The sequence below is a fragment of the Gallus gallus genome, chromosome 17 (genome assembly GCF_016699485.2).
Source record: "Gallus gallus isolate bGalGal1 chromosome 17, bGalGal1.mat.broiler.GRCg7b, whole genome shotgun sequence".
NCBI lineage: Eukaryota > Metazoa > Chordata > Aves > Galliformes > Phasianidae > Gallus > Gallus gallus.
The window spans coordinates 2,937,960-2,959,582 of NC_052548.1; the positions used below are offsets into that span (position 1 = coordinate 2,937,960).

The 21,623-nt window shown below is 45.9% G+C and overlaps 1 protein-coding gene across 23 annotated transcripts in view; it reads left to right on the forward strand.

Moving 5' to 3' along the window:
• Positions 1 to 21,623, forward strand: part of CACNA1B (calcium voltage-gated channel subunit alpha1 B) — a 260,207-nt gene that overhangs the window by 161,710 nt on the left and 76,874 nt on the right. For all 23 annotated transcript variants that reach the window (XR_001464423.4, XM_015279262.4, XM_015279261.4 and 20 more), the window contains 5 exons: positions 1,381 to 1,512; positions 1,969 to 2,041; positions 6,076 to 6,193; positions 11,063 to 11,130; positions 15,589 to 15,695. Coding sequence is in view for 22 of the 23 variants with exons in the window: in XM_015279262.4 (XP_015134748.3) it covers positions 1,381 to 1,512; positions 1,969 to 2,041; positions 6,076 to 6,193; positions 11,063 to 11,130; positions 15,589 to 15,695 (498 nt within the window). In the remaining variant the exon portion in view is untranslated. The remainder of the gene's footprint in view (positions 1 to 1,380; positions 1,513 to 1,968; positions 2,042 to 6,075; positions 6,194 to 11,062; positions 11,131 to 15,588; positions 15,696 to 21,623) is intronic.

The window sequence follows — 21,623 nt, forward strand, 5'->3', positions numbered from 1 at the left end:
ACTCCCTTGGCCCTATTAAGGAGATTTCCCCTGGTGGGAACATCCTGGTCCCAAGCAGTTGCCTTCCCCCCCAGCCCCCATTTTCCATATAGAATCATAGAATCACAGAATAGCTTGGGTTGGAAGAGGCCCCAGGATTCATCAAGTTCCAACCCCCCGCCACAGGTCGAGGCTCCTTGCCCCTGCTTTTAGATGAAGACGATAGTCCACCTTGGTTTGGAGAATTGCTATTAGGGCTTTTGATTCCTATGGCCCAAATCAGTGTGACTGCTGATGGCAGAGCAGAGTGAAAGTTAAAAGCTAAATTGCGTCAGTCCCAAAGGTGACACCGGGATGCACTAAGAGGAGCACAGCCCAAGAGGGACTAAAATGCAGAGAGGAAGGCAAGGAGAGGACAGCTCAACGTGTTTTCCCCTTTGTCATGTTTGATGTTAATGGGGACCGGCAGCTGCAGAAATGTAGCCCCTCGTTATGTCCTGGTGCTCTGTAATCAGGCACGGTTTGGTGCTGAGCTATTCTGGGATGAGCTGGAGATGCTTCGGTGGGGTTAACTGTGAGATGCCAAGTTGGTGCTGGAAGCAGATTTTGCCTGAAGGCATTGCACCAAGTGGGGCAAAGCCCTTGTGGCCAACAGCTCCATCCTCCTCCTCCTCCAAGGAGAGATTTGGTTTTGTCTTCCAAAACTAAAGATATTCTGCAATGAGACCAACATATCCCCTGAAACCTGCAGTCATTGTGTTATGGACATAACTTCTCTTGGAATGGGTGCATGATCCCATGATCCCAGAGCAGTGTGGGGCAGTTTGGTCCTCCCAGCTTCAGCAGGGGAGAGGAAGAAGAGGAAAATGAAGGGAGATTGGGAAAAAATCCTGCCTCAAAAATCCTCATTTTTGAACTCAAGACCTTTAACATAAGGAAATAGCTCTGAAATGCACGTTTCACACTGTCTGTCCCCATCGTTCTGTGCGCCTGTCTGTCCAAAAGGAGAGTGTCAGAGAGCTCTTTGGCGATACTGATACATCCCTGTTTTTCACACCCCTGCTGTTTGTGTTGTTGGATAAAAGAAACACGTGGGGGTATATGCAGAAAGGGTGAGACTTGCACCAGGAAAGGGGCTGCTGAGAAATGGAACCGAGTACTTTGCTTACAGTCAGCTGCACTGGTACACGTGCACTGGGGTGATCATCTCAGCCCATGTGGTGCTAGAAGAGATTTCGAGATGTGTTGTTCAGTCACATAAGCAGGGGGAGATTAAAGGTGCCAACAGTCCTTGCTGTCCATTTTGTAGGATTATTTTTAATAAAAGAATGGATCTAATTAATTTCTAAATTGAAGGCTCTTCTGCCGCTAATGGTTTCTGTGCTCTGATCTTCAACACAGATACTGGAACTCCCTGAGGAACCTCGTGGTCTCCTTGCTGAACTCCATGAAGTCCATCATCAGTTTGCTCTTTCTGCTGTTCCTCTTCATTGTGGTGTTTGCTCTGCTGGGGATGCAGCTCTTTGGAGGGCAGTAAGTCTAATTAATCATTATCCTTTTAATCACTTGGAATACACAAAAGGAGAGGGTCAGCAGGGCAGGAAAGTCTGACATCAACGGTGCATGCAGCAACCTTTCTGCTGAGAAGTGGCAGACAAGTTCAATTCTGACTTTACACCTATGGACTAAGGCTTCTTGGAATGGCTTGTTCTGCAAAATGGTTTTATCTTTTGAATGAATAATCAAATTGAATTTAGGAGGTAATTAATTTTAAGCGTCAGTTTTTCTCCAGGATCCAAATTTAGTTTCTGCTCATGGCTCTGTTAGCCATCTTCTCAATGACGTCGTGTGCTCCACTGCAGTCATTGGGATGTTGTGTCCAGGTGGAACCAATGTTGGTCTCTGACTCAGGTTACAGCATATTACAGGACTGCAGGAGATACGCTTGTTCCCTTACTGCTGTTGTTTTTATTTCTGACTCTTCTCTAGGTTCAATTTTAGAGATGAAACACCAACCACGAACTTCGATACTTTTCCAGCTGCCATCCTCACGGTGTTCCAGGTAAAGCCATCCCTTGTCTTGGGTCAGAAAAGAAATTACTGGGCATCTCTTCCTGCTTCTGGTGAGCAGAGAGGTCTCCAACGAATTTAGGGAAGGTGAATTCCTTCCTTCTTAGGTGTTTTGGCCACATTGGCCAATTGATGCATTGTTAAAGGTCAATGCTACAGAATTAAGGGAAGCTAGAACAGAGTATTTTTTGTTAGGTAAAAAGATATCTTGATAAAGTAGATGTTTCTGTGCTCAAAGATGTTGTGTCCATGTTCTCCTCTTCTCAAGGCCCCTGCCCACAGCTGCACACTGCAATGGTGGCATTTCATGTGGTCCACTGCATAAACCATTCAGCCAAAAATCACAGCCCGTGAGGGTTGACCTGTCCCACTTCTTCCTGCAGTTGCTGTAATTTAATGAGGAGAGCTGCCTGAGCTGCCTCCAGGCAGTAAGGAAGTAATGTAGCATTTTGCACTGTAATAACTCAAGATAAGATAATGCTGGATAAGAATTACAATCGATGGGGGAGCACATAAAGAGGCATCAGCCTTGGGCAAGTTTGTGTGATGGCAGGGGAAAGTAGCAGCTCTGGGAGAGGCAATGTGCGGATTTAAGAGCCTCATTTTGCAGCTGTTCTCTGCATGCCATTTTTAAACGTTTATTTCAGGTACTGAAGTAGAGAGGTGGAGATGCACAATCCTGCTCAACGCGCAGGTAGCAGGTCCATGGAGGACCTCCCTTTCTTGCTAGGAGTAGTTCGAGTTGAGACTTGACCCTTATCCAAGCTTTCCTAGTGCTCAGCAAGACTTGGATTACGTATTTCACATCCCAAAAATGAGGAGAAAAGAGAGAGGGAGAAAAATAAAAGGATTGGGTGGATGACAAGTTTGGGATTAAAAGAGAAAAGTAGTCTTAAAGAAAATGTGTCCCATGACCTCTGCGTAAGCAGCTTCATATGGGCATTGCTGCTCTCCAGATGTGGAACAGGTTCTGCAGTACTTACCTTGCAGGATATTGCAAATCATGGTAGATTAATATTTGCATAGTATTTTAGTGCTCATCAAAGGAAGGGCTTACAGAAATGGAAAGGTATTGCCACAGAGCTGGGACGGAGCCCCCATCAGGCTCCGGATATGAGCATCTGGAGATTTCATTGCTATTTTGGTTTGGGACTACAGCTCTCTCTTGAAAATACACTGCTGAAATCTTTCCCTTCTGTTCCCAAGATGAATGTCCCTGTAGGGTAGTGGATGTTCGATGAAGGAAAACAGTGCTGATTTTATGGCGTCTGTACAGAGAATCAGAGCTATGAATTAAAAGCAGCAAAACCACTGGTACCGAATTAACTCACTGACAATTAACCTCACAGAGGCATTTCAATAACCTCTTGCTCCCAGCCCATCCCACTCCTCCCTTGAATGGCAGATATGATGTCAACATTTCTTCAGCAGAAGCTTTGGATCCTCCTTGACCAGCCAGAAGGTCCATTTGGATGCTGCTCCAATAAGCAGAGTGGCATTATCCAGTGAATGTATGCGATGTAGTGGACAAATAGAATAGAGCCAGATACACCCTGCCCATCCCTTGCCCCTTTGCAGAGGCTTTAAGATGGAAGTGGATGACATCCCTCAGAGTCAGCCCCTTCAGAGCTCAGGAGTTATAGAACCATTGAGGTAGGAAGGTTGGTCACAGCCTCTGTCATGGGACTCACAGGATGTATTGTGTCCACCTGGCTGAACCCAGCATTGGGTGCCACTGAGTCCCACTGCCCCTCAATTGCCTTGGAAAAGTATCACACGTATTTTTACCCACCTCCTAGCTCTCAAGAAGAGTCTTTGTGAGCTGAATGCTGATCAGTGTATATACAAATGTGTATATATATATATTCACATATATAGGAGTGACAAATAGCAACATGCCTCTACTGCAGCAGTCATTGAGCTGCAAGTGTTTACAACATCCATAAACACAGAGACTCTATAAAGAAGGAACACCTCTATTAACTATACGTGCTCTGCTCCTGGAGGGCTGCTGCTTAAATGACTGCACGTGCTGTGAAGGAGTGGAGTCCCAGTGGCTGCTGGAGGTGAGGAGCCGAGGCAGCAGGGTGCAGCCAGACCTCAGCATCCATAAAAACAAACTTTATAGCCCAGAAAGGCCTTTATTAACTCCACATGCTCTGCTCCTTGAAGGCGGCTACCTAATTGCTTGAGTAATTCCTGCAGCTGAGGAGCAATGGTGCAAACGGGGGAAGGACAGCAGGTCAAAGAGTGCATCTCACCAGGGCCTCTGAGAGCATCCCCAGCTCTGCACACAGCCTGCTGAGTTTAGACCAGTTATCTCTCTGCACCAGTTCCATGAAACTTCTTTCCTTCATTATCTCATTTCCTTTTCAAAACATTCTGGCTGGATTTTTGAAGCCCAAGTCCTGCTGGGTTTCTGTGCAGCCTGCAGTCTGTGGTGTCTGCAAGCCCTGGTCTCGTGCAGGTCACACAGATGCTCTCACTGATCCCCTTCCCATGAATGTTTGTATGAACAGCAATCGCTGTATGTTCATTTCCAGACAGAAGGAGCAGTTGTGAATTCATGGGACTGATGTGGACACACGTTTGTGAATGCTGCTTAGTGTAAGTGAATGCCAGAGCTTGAAGCCCAGTGGTCTGATTCGTACTCCCTGCTGCAAGCCCAGGGCAACTCTAGTGGTGCAGAATGCTCTGGGCTTGCCATGAATTATCTGTGACCAGATATGCATTTGGGAAACAAGTTTGTATATACACTGTATAGCCTTGCATCTCTTCTTGTCTTAATGCTGTCATCAGCACCAGCCCTGCAGCAAGACATTTTCTCTCTATCAGCAGATAGTCTGGAATTTGTAATTGTTTGGAGCATACTGTATGCACATGGGATTGATTGCCTCTTCACACTGTGCTTCAGGGTGTTTTTCAGTTTCTGGTTGGTTTTTGGTTTTTCTTTTTTGCTTTTTCTTGTACTAAACACAGAGACAGCTTCCTATTTGGGTATTTGAGCTCTGAATTCCACTGGGTATTTCTCAATGTACTGAATGTAACTGTCAGTAGGATTGGTCATGGTGGGCAGATGAAAATCTAATCTGCTGCTCTGTGTTGGTGGGGAACAGGAATGGCAGATGGTTCAGGATGGTGCAAAGTTAGCATCTAGGGTGATGAGGCTTATTTAAGGCTTAGGTACTTGCACTTATTAAGATGAGTTTTGTATTATTCGTGTTCGCTAATCAGCCTGGGGTCAGCATCCCATCCTGCAGCCAGCACAGCTCTGCAGGGCTCTGCTCATGCACAAGGATGTAGGAGGAGCAGAGACTCCTTCAAAATGCTCTTTGCTATCCTCATACACATTCGGATATTGCTTCTGCTTAGGTTTTCTGGAGTCTTATGGATGCCTGGTTGACTGAAGGATCCTTGTGGCCTTGGGAATAACCACTGTGGTGCAAACCTTGCAGTGGTTGTGCTGGAGGGTCTTCCATTTGGAGAAACAATCAGCTGCAGCAAGGCTGTTTGCAGCCCTGAGGGTCTGGGGAATAGTAGGTTTTCAGTAGTGGGAAGGAGTTTAGCTGTGTTTCTCCTGTTATGTGGGTAACCCAGTGCTCATAGACTCTGTGTGCTGGGTGATGACTGAGCAAACCCTGAGTTGAAATGAGAGGAGATGAAGAACGCAGGGCTGGGATGTCAGAGTTTTCTTTGGAGAAATGAGCTGCACGTGGAATTGTTAAAAGCTGACATCTCTGCGTGACTTAAAAATGGAGGTGGGTCAGAAGTTTTGTTGAAAGACGTGTTGGAATGTGACTTCTACATGGGAGCCCATGCCAGAGGTGGAAAGCATATGCATAACCAAGGGACAGCAGAAGAGAAAGGTGTGCGTGAGCTGTGACCATCCAGGGCTGCAAGGCTGATGTCCCACTCCACAGCCTGAGACCAGTCCAGGACTGTGTCCGATTGCCCGACTCCCCCACGTTGCACCTTCTTTGTCTTCCCTTTGTGTCATTTTCTTCTCTCTCACATTTCTCTGTGCAGATCCTGACTGGGGAGGACTGGAACGCAGTGATGTACCATGGCATAGAGTCGCAGGGCGGTGTCCACTCGGGGATGTTCTCCTCCATTTACTTCATCGTCCTGACGTTGTTTGGTAACTGTATCCTTGCATACTACCTTGTCTTAGTGCCTACTGTAGGGTGCCAGAAATATCTAATATGGTTTAATTGCTACCCACCCCAACCACGCGCTTTTTAAAACAAGATCTTTGCTATGGCTTTGCTCCTTATGGCACCTGAGCTAAGAGTAGTAGGCAAGCTGTTGGTGGTGGTGTCACACTTCTGATGGCAATGTGAGCCATGGTCATTGTTCAGTTTAATTTTCATGGATTTAGATTAAGAACATCCTATTTTGAGTTCATTTGTGTTGTAGGAGAAATATTTGAACTCAAGTCAAAGCAGGACATCTGTACCTTGATTATCTTCATGGATAGTTTGCACTAAACCAGGCAGAGAAAGAGCTGAAATTGGTTTAGCACGTAAATTGGGCTTCAGTCTCTTGGTGCCATGACAGCTTAACCAGCTGTGCAACTTCATGTGCTTGAAAATTTCTCCACATAATACTTAAATAATGAGTCTAACTCTTGAACTTCGGGCTCTGGGAGCATTTGGTCCTGTTCCAAGTTAAGAAATACATCCATGAAGATGTTTTGTTTTGCTTTGTCATGAAAACCTGCTGAGGGCAATGGGAACCTGGGAGCCTGTGTCCTCCAGAAGTGCCCCAAGGTGTCTGCTGGATGTAGCTGTCACATGGAGCAAGGACTTGGAGCAGGAGGCTGTGTTTTATGTGCAACCAAGCAAAGTGATGCTCAGACCGAATGGCTGGTGGGGCTGGAGAACCTGCAGAGCACAGAATTAGTGATAGCACTCTCTCTGTTTTGTGATGGAGGTGCTGCTGGGCTGATGTTGTGTTGCATTGCTCATGTTGGCTCACTGCATGTTCGTTGGCACCAGATGTTCACTGGCTGCAGTGATGCAGCAATAAGCTGTGCAGTGTCAGACAGCATCCTTAAAAACAGAAACTTGAAAATGGTTGCATATATGAGGCAGCGTGCCTGGCTTGTCTGTTCTGTAAGTAGGGATAATAAGGCTGTGTGTTTCTGCTCTACTTGAGCAGCAGATGGCTAGATGAGTGGAGAGCAGTGGATGTTGTGTACCTTGACTTCAGCAGGGCATTTGATGCCGTCTCCCATAACTTCCTTGTGGGTAAGTTTAGGAAACGTGACATAGATGAGTGGACAGTGGGGTGGATTGAAGCTGTGCTGCCATTCAACAGATCTGGACAGAATGGAGAGTTGGGTGAAGAGGAATCTGATGAGGTTCAACAAGGGCAAGTGTGGAGTCCTGCACCTGGGGAGGAATAATGGCATGCATCAGTACAGGTTGGGAGCTGATCTGGAGCTCTGCAGAGAAGGACATGTGTGTCCTGGTGGACAGCAGAGTGACCATGAGCCAGCAGTGGGACATGGGACATCAGAGCCCATGGATTGTGAAGCAGGCTCAGCCCTTTGGCTTGCATCAAATCTCTCTACTGGCATGAGGAGCTGTGGCAGGGAACAGCAGAGCAGGCAGCGTGCAAGCTGTGTGTGTCCCAGAGGGCTGTCTGTGGGGTTTGTCCCATTAATGTGTGCTGCCAGAGCAAGAGCAGCCGGGACACGTGAGCTGGTTCAGCAGCTACACTCAGGCACCCGCCTCAGCGTGCTCCTTCCAGAAACATGCTGCGTCTGAAAAGTGGGTCAATGGAGAGCTGGGATTGCTCTCAGTCCTCAGGGCTTGGCATTTGGAAATGAGATTAAGTCGTAATCAGGCTTGACAGAAAGGCTGAGGAGGAGAGAGAGAGACTTTTAACCTTAGAGCAGCTGAGATACAGCAGTGTTGAAGAACAGGATATTAATTCCCTTCTTGCCCCTTCACTTGAAAGGGAGGTCTTCTCCCTTGCACTTCAGTTTCCTTTAGCAGACAGCAGGGGTTGTTCACATGGATGCAATGAGGACCTGCTCACCCCTTGCGACTGCCATGGATTCAGCCTTTGCCTCTCCTTGCCATGGCCAAGACTTTGTTGGAGGGGGTCAGTTGCTCTCATGAATCAGAAGAGCTCTTCTGCACCACACGTGACTCTATTGGCATTTAAGCACAGTGGGAGGGGGCAGTGGAGGACAAGGGGTTAAATCCTTGTGTGTTTACCACGGAGGTGCAGCATTAAGCCCACAAATGCTCACGCTGGTATTTCAAGCAGGTTTTCAGGAAGGTCAGTGCTATCCCCGCTCCTCCGTAGTTACGGTTTGGATGCTGAGAGCAAGCAGCAGGCAGTCATTTATCTTGGGGGGAAAGCTGAACTGTGTGACTTACCAGGGACTTAACGTTATTCTTAGCTGTCAAAACATAAGCAGGAAGGTCTGAAAATAAAGTTAGGTTTGCCAGAAAATAGCAGAGCTGCATTTTTGCTGGAAGTGAAACAGCCGTTAATGTCAGTGATGCTGCAGTGCGGGGCGAAGCGCAAGTGTGAGCTGTGGGTTCACCTTCCTACTGAGAGCCCGAGCCCGGCGCAGTGGGGGTGCCCAGCACAGAGCAGCCCTGCACTGCTGGTTAGTTTAGTTATGGATTGGCTTAATGTCAAATGTCTTTTCTTCTGTAACTCGGGACTTAAACATTGCAGCCGCTCTCCTTTTTAGGCAGATCTCCTCCAGAAAGCTGTAGGAAGATGCTATTTCATGCAGTTTTAGAGAATGGGGGTTGGTGATTTTGGGTCAGCTTGCAAAACCTGCTCCTTTTAAACATGAAGATCTCCTTTGCTCTTCAAACTGATGTGGGCTCTGTAATCGTTCCATTTCAGGAAGAAGGGAGGGTGCTGCCTTCCCTTGCTTTCACTGTAGCTCGGTTGCTTCTTTGAATCAGTTTATACGGATGGTTGCGCTGGATGACCTCAGAGGTCTTTTCCAACCTTAATTGTTCTGTGAATCTGTATTTTCAAAGCATGTTGCAAGGAAAAGATCTACAAACATTGGTTTTCTAAGACAGAATGCTCTTGCATTTTCAACTGCAGAGAGCCTGTGTGTAGCCAGACCTCTGTGTCTGCAATGGTCCAATGGTTCAATGGAGTGACAGCAGGACTTGGCTCATTTCCTTGGAAATTACACTGTGCTTTTCTTCATTGTGATACGGTAAATTGATAAATTGGTGCATCTGTTGAGGGAAAAAGGAGAAAAAAAAAATATAAAAAATTATGAAGAAAAGCCTAAAATGAAAAGCAGGTAATGCTTGGGGCCAGGCAACCTTCCCAGGCCCAGCCACTGGCTGCCTTCTGCACTTTGCTGCAGCATGTAGAGCTGTGCTCAGTGTCTGGTCAGGCTGTACAGCCTGGAGATGGAGGTTGGTGGGTGTCTGGGAGTTCCCAAGCTCTGCCAAAGGGGTGGAGGGACCTTTTTAGGGGGGAAGAAACACTCAATTCCACCAGAATGCATCTGCTTGATTAATCAAAAGATCCCCACCTGCTAAAATAAACAATGTCATGATGTTTCCAGTGGCCGATTATATTACACAAGGCATTTTCAGCATGTACGTGTAGGAGGCAGAGGTAGGAAGACAACTTTGTTATGAGACATTCCTTCCCCCCAGCCGGGGGCTTGGAGGCATTTCCAACATCGAAGCACCAAGGGTGGCCCCTCGGCCACTCTCCAGGTAAAAGGAAATGGAGACACGGATATCTTTGCAAATGAAAAGTTGATTTTGCTCTCTCTCCAGCGTGGGAAGGAGATGATCATCTTTCCCTTCTTGTTCTTCATTTGCTGGGCTCAGTGGGGGCGAGGAGCTCCTGCCCTGTACCCCTCACAGTGGATGTGCATCACATTTCACGGCTCTTGCTGTCCCCCTGGAATCATCTGTGCATGGTAAAACCCTCTGTCCTGTGCTTCTTGTCATGCTGAAATCCTGATGGATGCCTGGAGAAAACCCAGGAGTCCTTGTCCCATTCCCTGCAGGATGCAGACACATCCTAAAGGAGTACACACTGCTCCTAATTCCGCCACCCCAAGCAGAGGATTGGGTTTTGATCAGTGTTTAGGCTCTGGAGGCACTCATCTCAATGGGAATGAGAAGCCTGAAAGGCTCTCAAGTCTGGTGAGGGCTCGTGAGAGGAAAAGACAAGAAGCCTTGAGCTTTTGGATCTGGGCAAGTTTTACTCTCTGGCTGCCCTGGGAAGTCTCTTGAAGCTGTGCCAATGTGAGGTGGTGGTGCCCGGCATGCAGCGCTCACAGCCAGGGTGCTGCTGGAGCCAGGCTCATATATGGCTCTGGCGAGGCCAACACAGTACAAATGCAACAGCAGTGCAATGCCTTGTGGATCACCAGAGGGTAAATACATTAGATCAACTTCAAAGCCATGTATGCTCATACTTAGGACAGTAGTCATAGCTTTACACAGCCATGGGGTCCTGTCACCAGGCAGTGTAAGGGAGCAAATGTTTTTTGCTTCTTGGGCACTGGTTAAGACTTGGATTTGATTTGCTTGCTCTCATGCTGTATGCAAAGATATCTGATTTACAATTTCTTTGTGGCTGTGATAAGCTATGAGAGTTCCTCCCAATGGCACGTGGCACAGCACTGACATCAGCTCAACTTTCTCATGTTGCCCAGTGTCTTTATATAGCTATATGCTAACATGGTCTTTAAAATGGTCAATTTCCAGGAGCTATCAGTTGTTCTGTTAAGCAAGAAGGGTAAATGATGGTGAAATCCTGTGGGTATGGCTGTGTGTATCCCTTCAGGACACGTGTGCTGGTGAAGTCAGGTGGGTGTCCAGCACATGCTGGTCCTGGTGAGTTAGAAATAAAGACAACAGAGCAACGGGTGCAAGGGATCCACCAGTCATATACCCATGATTGGAAGTGGAGAAAGAAGGCTGTAGTGTAGGAGAAGAGGAATTGTTTTCTCTATTTGCTATGTGAAGATTTTTCCTTAGCTACTCCCCAACAGATACACTCCTGAACGTCTTCTTGGCCATCGCCGTTGACAATCTGGCCAATGCCCAAGAGCTGACCAAGGTAAGTACGTGACTCCTGGTTCTTCAAACTTGGGCCACAGCTGCTGGACCTAAAGCAGAGACTTCCCTTCATGCTGTCCCTCTGTGTGCCAATTTACACTGCTGATAAGAACCCAGAGGTCCGCTCTCATTCCGGTCCTCAAGGTTTGGTTCTCGAGGCTTGTTTCTGCAAACTGCTCCATTTCTTCATGCCAGGGCAGGCAGCAGGCATTGCTCACGTTGCTGCTGTGTGGAGGTGCACACACTTGTGTAGCTTTTGCTTTTTGCAAGAGCAGAGGCGAAAGAATTAATGGGTTTTGGCTGACTCACTTGTGTGTCTGAGGCTTCAGCATGGGGAGTCACAGGTGGTGTGTGGCTGCCTTTGCTGTCTCATGCTGGTGCTTCGTGCGTTGTGGAGTTTGAATCAAAGAATTAATATTCTCCAATCAACTCTGGAAAACAACTTGAAGAGGCCACTGTGAGTTTAAAGCCAAAGTGTTGGAACCTTCCCACCTCCCACCAGGTGCAGAGCAATCCAAGGCACAGCACGGGCAGAAAGCCGAGTCCTGGCATGAGCTGGAAGTGACACTGCTGGAGCTCTGCTGTATGCTTAGGTTTATGTCGAGCACTCCCTATGGAAACAAGAAATACAGCCTCTGTACAGCACAGGAAGGATTCCAAATGCTGCAGTTTGCGTTCGTGTTGTTGCACACTTCTGGTTTCTCACTGTGGTGTACTCAGTGATGTTCAGCAGCAGTAGGCTTGGTTTGCATACCTCTCCCTTGCTGTCATGAGGTGGAGGTGGACGTGCACAGCCCACTGTCCTAACCCAATGATGGCTGGTGCAAAAGCCCCATATTTACATTAGCAGCTATATTTTACAAATTTCTGCTTGTATAGTTGGGTAATGAAGCTCATCCTATTTCTTTCTTAATCCTTTTAGCACTTTCTTCTGAATATTTCAGCAGCTGACTGGAAGGGTTAGAAACCCGACTTTGTTTATGTTTATAAGTATAATTAAATATTGATGGATTCAGCGGCGTTGCAAAATCATAAAGCTTCTTGAGAAACTTCTTTTTTTGCTTTAATTTTACTTATGATCCAAAAAAATCTCCGGGGCTTTCAAAAGCAGAGGAAGAAGATAAAAGCAATTCAATTGTATAGCATACCTGGAGAATGAGAGATTTATTGCTAAGTAAATATGATCATGCAAAACCAAAAATGTCCTGGAGTTATAATTAAGTTACTCAGGAGTCAGTTGATCTCAGGAGATGTTCTTGACATTTATGCTGTAAAACCAATCAAGATTAGTGCTTCATATACTATGGGAGAACCATAAGCAGTTTGCACCTGCCTCTATTTTGGGAAGGCAGAAAGCTTCCCAGGCAGACGTCAGGGTTGAAGCATTTTAACCAGCATTCTCAGTTCTGGATGTGATTTTAGCCTTTCAATACCTAAAGGGAGCCTATAAACAGGAGGGGAGTCAACTCTTTGAAAGGGTAGATTACATCAGGACAAGGGGAAATGGTTTTAAGTTGAAGGAGGGAAGACTTTGGTTGGATGTCAGGGGGAAGTTTTTGACTGTGAGAGTGGTGAGGTGCTGGAACAGCTGCCCAGAGAGGCTGTGGATGCCCCATCCCTGGAGGCGTTCAAGGCCAGGTTGGATGGGGACCTGGGCAGCCTGGTCTGGTATTAAATAGGGAACTTGGTGGCCCTGCATGCACCAGGAGGGTTGGAGCTTCATGATCCTTGAGGTCCCTTCCCCCGGACCGTTCTGTAATTCTATGACCAAATGTGTTCTCCAGCCTTTGCCCTTCCATCCCTGGGTCTTTCTCCTTTCTGTGTTGGCTCTGACTTTACAGTGGCTCAAACTCTCCCAGCATTGTTTCTGCATTTCTCAGAACCATCTCCAATCCCTCTAGGCTGGCTGCTCTCTGCTTTTTCTTTTTTTTTTTTTTTTCCTATGTATTGGCAGCTTTTTCTTCTTGTTTGCTAATTCAGAGTAGACTCTGAAAATGTCCCCCAAATTTGCTTCCAATATCTTCTCTTTGGTGACACAGCATGGCACAACAACCCTGCCTGCAGTGTGGGGGTTGGAGCCAGATGATCCTTGAGGTCTCTTCCAACCAAAGCCACTCTAGGATTCTCTGCCATTCTTTGACTTGGCGTGGGAAGCTGCCATGGGTGGGTGAGCAGGGAAGCCTTCTGCCTTCCTAAACACCTGAAAGCTCCGGGTACATCCTCAGATCTCTGCTCCATACAGTCTTGGAGAAGGCTGGATAAAAGCATACAGTAGGAGGGATGTGTGAATTTTACATAAAATTAGTTCAGAATTCCCCAGAAATTATAGGTTGAAGACAAGAGAGTAGCAGCCATGGAGACTCCTCCTCCAAACCAATGGAGAGGTCTTTAATTGGATGTTAACTATGCACATTATTATTATTAGCACTGAAGCCAGGCTTTACCATCTGATAAACTATGGTTCTGATGAAGATGTAGAACTCAGCCCCCGCTTATGCTTCTTTGGTCCCTATAGGCGGTGCCTTTATCAATGAGGTGATGATGGAGCTCCCAGAGGTGGCTCTAATGTCACAGTTCAGAGCTCACTTCAGTCATGCACCGTCACCCCTGTGTGCTTCAAACAGAGCAGGATGAGCCCCCGTGAGACACCGCAGCGCACGTACCAGGCAGGGAATTAATTAACATTTGTAAAGTGATCACAGATCTCTGTGTAGAAGGAGTTACAGAAATATTATTAAGCAGTCATCTGATAAGGAGTGTGCTTGCTCTGAGTTAGGGATGGCTGCCTTTGTGATGATGAGCATTTCGCTGTGTTATGGATACGTTGGGGAGCATAGAGTAGAAGCTAGAAATTTTATAAAGACAGTAAAATCTGCACCTGGTGTTTTAGGTGGACAAAAACAAAGAGCCCTGGAAAGTCCCCAGCATAAGAAACAGCTTCAATATACCTGCTGAAAGAAAAGCCCAAGAAGACTCCTTTTTGGGGAATTTATTTCTCAAAATAGCCACATTCTGCAGATAGCACTGGTTTACAGGCTGCTTCTAAACCATCAGTAAATTTACTGGAAGTCAGCTATTGAGAAACATGGACTGCTGACTTGGTGTAAGGCTTCTGTTGGTGGTCTGTCTCATTCTCTATTCATCACAGTAAGAATTTTTGTTACAGATCTGTTAATATTTGGAAAGGAGATGGCCTGAAAAGTTTGAAGTTGTCATGGCACCAGATTTTTTAATTAATTACCTATCATTTCTTTTTCCTCCTAAAGGAGAAAAGGCCTTCAGGATGGGTCCCTGGGCACCGCTGGGAGGTTGGGCAAAAGGACCTTTAAGCACCCCTTCCAACTCAAACGATTCTATGATAAATCTGCCTTCCTATTTCAAAGCTGGATGTCTTACTGTTGTTTTTCATTGTTTTAAACAGAACCATTTCACAGTTCACCTCTGAAGGGCAGATGCAGGTGTGGGGTCTTTGACAAAGGAGCTGGTGACTGCTCTCATCTTGATGTGCGGTCCTTCCCTGAACAGTGCTGTGGATGTTGCCATAGTGCTGTGCTTTGGCCTGATTTTCCTATCTAAGTTAACTAGCTGGAAAGTTCAAGGAAGTTCAAGCCATGTGACTGCTGGGGTTGAATGGGATGCTGTTTGTTTTGCTTTTTGCTCTCACTCCAGTCCTAAAGATCCTACAGTTTGATTTTAAGCAGTGTTCTCTTGTAATTACAGCAGGTGGGAGGAAATAAATCACAGTTCTACTCTGTGGGAACTTGCAATCCTAATAAAAATTCTCATAGGTGATCTGAGGGATATGAAGAACTCACAGACATGGCCAACTTTCTGAGCTGTGCTTGACTCTCCCTTTAATCTCCTTCATTTTAATCTATCTTCTCCTTTCTGTTTTCACCCACTATGTCCACAGTGATAGAACTGAAATCAGTGGTAGTATTTGGGATAAAACCGGTGTGAGCAGGGTCAGTCAAACCCTTTGTTGTCTATTGGGCCTACTGCTTCAGATAGGTCATGTTGGCAAGAACCCATAGAACCACAGAAGGCTTTGGGAGCATCCCATTTCGGTAGGATGTAGGCTTTTGAATGTTTTTTGCACGTGTAAATGTGTGATGAATGGGGCTGCCTTTGCCCCAGAGGTGTCACAGTCCTGCTCAGGTCTCTCCCTGCTGTGCCAAAGCACTGAGTGATAAGAAGAGACCCAAAAGAGGTAAGACAGCTTTACAAGGGAGGTGCATTCTCAGTAAAGATGCACTGAGCACTCAACCAAACCTTGTGTTTCCCATCTCTTTGCTGAGTGTGAAACCCACAAGAAGTCATGAGATTCTGCCTTATTTTAATGAATTTCCCCTTTTCTCGCAGCTCAGCAGTGCCACTCACGTTGCACCCATGCCTTGGGGAACTCTAGATATTCTCATTGCACGATGCAGGCTCTGATCTGTCTGGTTTTCTGCACCAGGACGAGGAGGAGATGGAGGAAGCCACCAATCAGAAGCTCGCCCTGCAGAAGGCCAAGGAGGTAGCAGAAGTCAGCCCCATGTCTGCAGCAAACATTTCCATAGCCGCGTAAGCATCGTTTTATTATCTGAGACTTTTATTTTGTGGTTTCTGTCTCTCAGTGCTGTTATATATCTGTTCAACTGGAGCATCCTGCAGCACTCTGTGAGCGCTTTATATCATCTCTGTTGCCGATAGGGCTTTAGGTTGACTGAACACTTCTGTGCCGATCACTTAGCCGTGGATTGCAGAACTTCTTTCAGTTTGTTGCTTTTTTTCTTTGTAATGTCTCATCTTTTGCCTCGTTGCAACTGGAATTTAGAAGGATTTTTTTTTTAAGCCGTCCCAGGATAGATTTCACCAGGTGAAGTGTTAACATCTATTTCACTTCGGATTTGTAATTCTGGGAGGTATGTGTACATATATTACATTAAAACTATTGTATGATAAGCATAAAGCTGTCCCAGGGGACCCTTTTGAGGGGGAGTCTAATCCACTTCATCATAGTCAATGAGCCAAATGGAGCCAGTTTGTTATATGCGAAAGAAAAGAATATTGTTCATCTGCCTATCTTCTTCTTCCCATTTTATTTTGCAATTACTGCTTTACTCATCTATTTATGCCATATCTGTTTGTTGGTTTTAAATATAATCCTCTTCTTACAATGATTTCCTGTCCAGTCTAGACAAGAAGTCACACAAGGACATTTGCTTTTGTTCTTTGTTGAATTTCCTGGAGCTGCTATTTTATAGTACAAGATAATGATGCTAACTTTCTTCTATTTTTAATCAACAGTACAGTGAGTGAAGATTTTTTAGAAACCAGAAAAAGCTCTTTAATGGAGCTAAGTTTTCTCACCATGTTGTTAGTTACTTAAAATAACCTTGTTCCTTGGCTTTTTCACCAGGTTTTCACCTGGTTTTCTGTATCATAGGGGCAGTTTTGTGACCAAAATTGAAAGTGAGTACAAAATCATGGATTTCTGGTTCTTTTTGCTTGAAATTGTATCTGCCTATATCCTGTCATGTGTACAAGCAGGTAATCAGGCTTACAAGTGAACACGTGGATGTGCAGTCTGTTCCCTCCACATCTACAAACCATGGCAACATCACGTGTGCTTTATTGGATGCCATCCACGAACAAATGTCCTGTGGCTTCTATTTATCCCTCTGTGGTGCCAGTGAGGTGCTTACATGGGCACTTGCAAAGCGTGCTGAGCTTCAGTTTGAAAAAAAAAACAGCACTCAAAGTCAATAGGTTGATGACCAAATGGGTAATAACCCACAGATGGCAAGGGAGAAGCTAGGTGCATTGTGAGAGAGAAATAGAAATACAGATGGGTTGCTGGCTGATGATCCAAAAGATGTTTAGTGACTGCATGCCAAAGCCATATTTAATATAGAAATTAATCCATAGTGAGAGCACCAAAGGGACATAGCAGCAACAGCTTTAGGGTTTGCAGCGCTGATGCCTTTAGATACTGTTATCCTGCCCAGTAGGGCTGTTGACAGGGACTCATGGTTGACAGCTAGACGTACCCTGTTACTTCTTCACTTACGGTCCTGAAGGCAAAGCAGATGCTGTGTTGATGGCAAGACTTGTCAAATCAAACTCTGTTATTATTCAAGCCTGGACACGCTGATGGGATCCCACCATGGCTTTGGTGTGAGGTACCGTGAATGGCTCACAAAGAATGGAAAGGTGCTGGGTATGCTTGGAAACAGGATTCTTGGCATATGGGAACATCACTGCCAAAATCAAAGCCCTGTAGGAATCGGGTACCTTGTCCTGGTTTCAGCTGATTTTTTTCTTCATGGTGTCTGGTATGATGCTGTGCTTTGGCTCTAGGAGAAAAACAGCATTGATAACACAGTGGCTGGTGAGCAAGTCAGGGAAAAGCTGGGACTGAGGCACCAAGGTCCAGCTGCAAACCTAGTTCTGGATCTACACTACTAGTTTGCCCTAAGAAATACTGCTTTTGGTTTTTCTACTTCAGTTTTATTTTCAAAATGTAGGAAAATGATTTTCTACAGCAATGGGCATCTGTCATGGGTTGATATTAAAAGAACATCATCATTTTCTCTGCCTTCACCAACAAAACCAGGTCTGTCAGGTGTTGAAACACAGAGGGCACCATGACTTGCATTTCTTCAGTCGATGATATTCACATCCCGGCATGCTTGTCCACCTCCTGAAGAGGTGCTAAAGCTGTCCTGGGGCTCAGGCTGGTGAAAGTCCTCTTGCTCATCCTGCTGTTTCACCAGTGAAGTGCTGTGCTTGCTGTTTTGCTTCTTTCCTTTGTCAGTCCCATCAAGGACTGTGAGAGTACACCTTTCTCTAAGCCTCCTTCAAGGCCATTGCATACTCTGTAGTGTACCTGCTTCTCCACCTCTAGCATTTTTGCTATGCAAATCCAGAGCACAGTTGTGGTTTGCATGCTCATGTCCCTGAAGTTCATCTGCATTGGTTGTTCTGCTCTCTGCTGTTTAAGCCTCTCAGCAGCTCAGCTCTGGGAAATGTTTACTGCATCAGTTGCAAAATAGAATCGCCCAGACTTAAGAACCCGGTTGCTAATTTACTGTGTCAACCTGCTCAGAGTATCTGTGACCTTCACAACTCCATGTGATCCAGGAATTGTTCCATTGCTTGACATGTGGTGAAGTGCTACTATATAAAAGGGTCTGTTTTGATAAAATAGTCGTTATTACAGCAGCATCCAGATATCATCTGTCTTGCAACTGGCTCAAGGTGCCTTATTACAGTATTCTACCTGCACTTTGTTTGTACCTCTTAATTCAGTGCTCTCCCAGGATGTCTATGTCTTCTGCTCCACTGAAGGACTCACACAAATGGATTCTTCTGACCACAGTTTCTTTCTTCACCTGGTGAACTCTATCCCAAATGGGCCTTTTTGTTCTGTGTTCTTTCAAGATTTAAAAACTAGGATGGTACCTTGTTTCTGTCATTGTTGCAATTTGGTTTAAAACAGAGTATTTGTTTAACATAAGCTATTGTGCTTTAATTTTAGCCCATTGTTTCATTCTTATTTTTGTGACTTTTGTTTTCTGTTTAGCATTTTCCTTGCTTTGTTGTTTCTGGAGGTGAGTTTCTGGGTTTGTCCAGTTTGCCCAGCATTGTCTTTAAGACCCTCTGTTCTGTACAACGTTGAAACCACTCAGCCTCTGGAACTGAGCAGCTGTATGGGTTGATGGGTTGAGCAAGCCATTGGTGCAGCTTCCTTGGTGGTGAGAATGGAGGAGGAGGGAAAATGGGGCAATGAATGTGCAGAGCACCTCAAGGTGTCAATTGAAGGAGCGCTGCCAGGCTGATTTCCACGGGCAGCACAAAGGCTCCACTGCAAATGGTTTCACATCCTGTAGGTGAACTTGTCTCTTTGCCAACCCGAAGCCTGAACACCCTGCCTGTTCTATTCCAGCCAGTGCTGCACCAATGTCCCGTACAAAAGGGGCCGCACCAAGCACACAGGGCATGGGCATGGGCCAGCAGGCCAATGGGAGAGTTCATGAGCCCAAAGCCCAGCACGAGTCTTGCCCACAGCTGCTCCTGGGACCCTGTACTGCTGGCTATAACTGCCTCCACATTTGTTTATTTCTGTGCATTTTCTATTTGCCTGCCTTGGGAAGAGTCTTAAGATGGCGCTCACAACAGAAAGCAAATGCTTTGAAGGAACCTCCCATGTAGTCATGTATGAATCATGCTAAGAAAAACTTACGCCTTTTTTTTTCACTTAGTATTTCTTAATTCTACGTAATATTGTGTCATCGAGGTAGCCAGACCCAAGGAAATGATCCAAGCATTAGCTGTGGGGTGTGAGGTCTCTATGGAAGAAGAATTTCTCAGATATGATGGATGACACTTTGTAGGAAGCGATAGAGGCTGTTATGGCACCAGAGCTGAATGCTGTCTATAGGGTTGACCACAATAATTTTTCAAAACTTGACATAGTGCCCAGCATCAACCAAACCCCAAAATCCTCTCTTGGTCCTGACTGGTTTCTACTGGTTCCTCACATGTTTGATCCAAGCAGCTGATGTGTTAATTGCACGCCTACAGGTAAATACTGCCTGGTAACTTGAGTGAGCTGATTACTCATTAACAAACTGCGAGAGCAGACAGAGGTGGCACTTCACAGTGATTTCTCAGAGGTGTCCGTCCCTTTTGTACAGGTCTGGGGACAAAGGGAGGGGGGAGCTGCTTTATTCCTCTAGGACGTTTTTCCATCTCAGAGGCTCCATGTTTTCCTTTTGTCTTGGGAATACCGTGGTCTGTCTCAAAATCCCTGTTGGGCTACTGGTACCCAACAGAACCCAGCAAGATGTATGCCTGAACACCCACGGCAGTTCCTGTGTTTGATAGTGCGTAGTCTAGCAGAGGTGTTCTTTCTCTCTTGCTGGCGTGTGACCCCTTCCCTTTCTTTTCTCCTGCTGTGTGTGGATGTGTGAGGTTCTGTGATTCCTCCCGGTAGCTTTCCTTTCTGCCCTTGCTGTTGGTGTAACGATGACCCTAACAGCTACACAGAAAGACACTCTCGTGTTCTGTGTCCCTCTCAATGGTAAGTAAAGCTCATGTACTTTGTCATTTTGACTTGGAAGAGGAGGCTGTCTTTGTTTTTGCTTCCCACTCTGCAATTCCAGTGAAAATGTAGTCGGTCACGGTTTCAGAAAAGTCCTGGAATGCTGCAGGACTTGCATAACGCTGTCTGGCCAGGTTACAAGGATATTTGGCAGGATCACAGCATGGCCTCCGCCCTGCACTGCACCAAATGAGGCAGGGATGCATGCAAAGATAAAAGCAAGCCTTCCGCCGTGTGCTATCGAGAGCTGCTTTCAGCAATTAAAAGCAACAGTTCCACAGGTGTTGCACAGCATCGGTGCTGACTCCCAGGTAAACGAAAGCAGCCCAGTATGTTCACCACTATCACAGCTTTCCCACCTGTTTTGCTCAGTATTTCCTTTCTGTGCTTAAGGCATTTGTGCAGGCAGGGGCTGCAGAAACGTGGAACGTAGAAGCACTGAAGTTTGGGCAGAACACTGTACCAGATTGTTTGCTCCAAGTGAAACTTTTGCAAACACCTTTCATAATGCCTTTACACTGCAGCTTTCTTGGCCTCTGGGTGGTTGAGTTCTACACTCCACGTGGGCCAACGCTTCTGTTCAAGATATTCTGGTAATTTTAAGGAAATGTGTATTTAAAATTCTACTCCTCTGGTATCCAAAGAGCATTAGATTTTTAATTGGACCTTCTTGGTTCCTTGGCTTCATGGTTGGACTCGATGATCCTTAAGGTCTTTTCCAACCTGAGTGATTCTATGAATCTATGATTCTGGCTTGATAACATTGGTTGTTTGAAGATGGAAGGAAAAAATGCTGCAACTGAAAAGACAAATTCAGGAGGTGAAGGGATTTTATCTTTCCTTCATCTGAGAGAGCTCTTCAGATGATGTGGATTTATAAAAATTAGTGTTTATAACTGTGAAAAATTAGCACCTCAAGCCAAGAACTGTCAGGATATTTAGAAACCTGTTTTTGAGTAGGTCCCCTACAAAGAAAGAATTAACTCAATGTAATTCAGCTGCTTCTGTATTCAGAAACCCCCCATGCAGAATCATAGAATGGCTCAGGTTGGGAGAGATCTCAGAGATCCTCCCGTTCCAACCCCTGCTGTGGGCTGGCTGCCCCCCACCAGATCAGGGTGCCCAGGGCCCCATCCATGGCCTTGGGTACCTCCATGTAACAGCATCTACACAAGCACACACTGAATGGAGGAGAATCTACGAAATTAGATGTGAATTGGAACAAACTTTGGATAGCATGCAGTCCCGTGCCTAAGATGCAGCAGACCTATGGTTTTTAGGCATGGCAAGCCAAATTCAGACGGCCTGAGCTCAGACTCATGCCTGCATCTGGCTGAGGAGAGAGGTAGGTGCCTCTGAAAAGAGCATCCAATGCAAGATGGAACAGAAGAAGCCTGGCACCA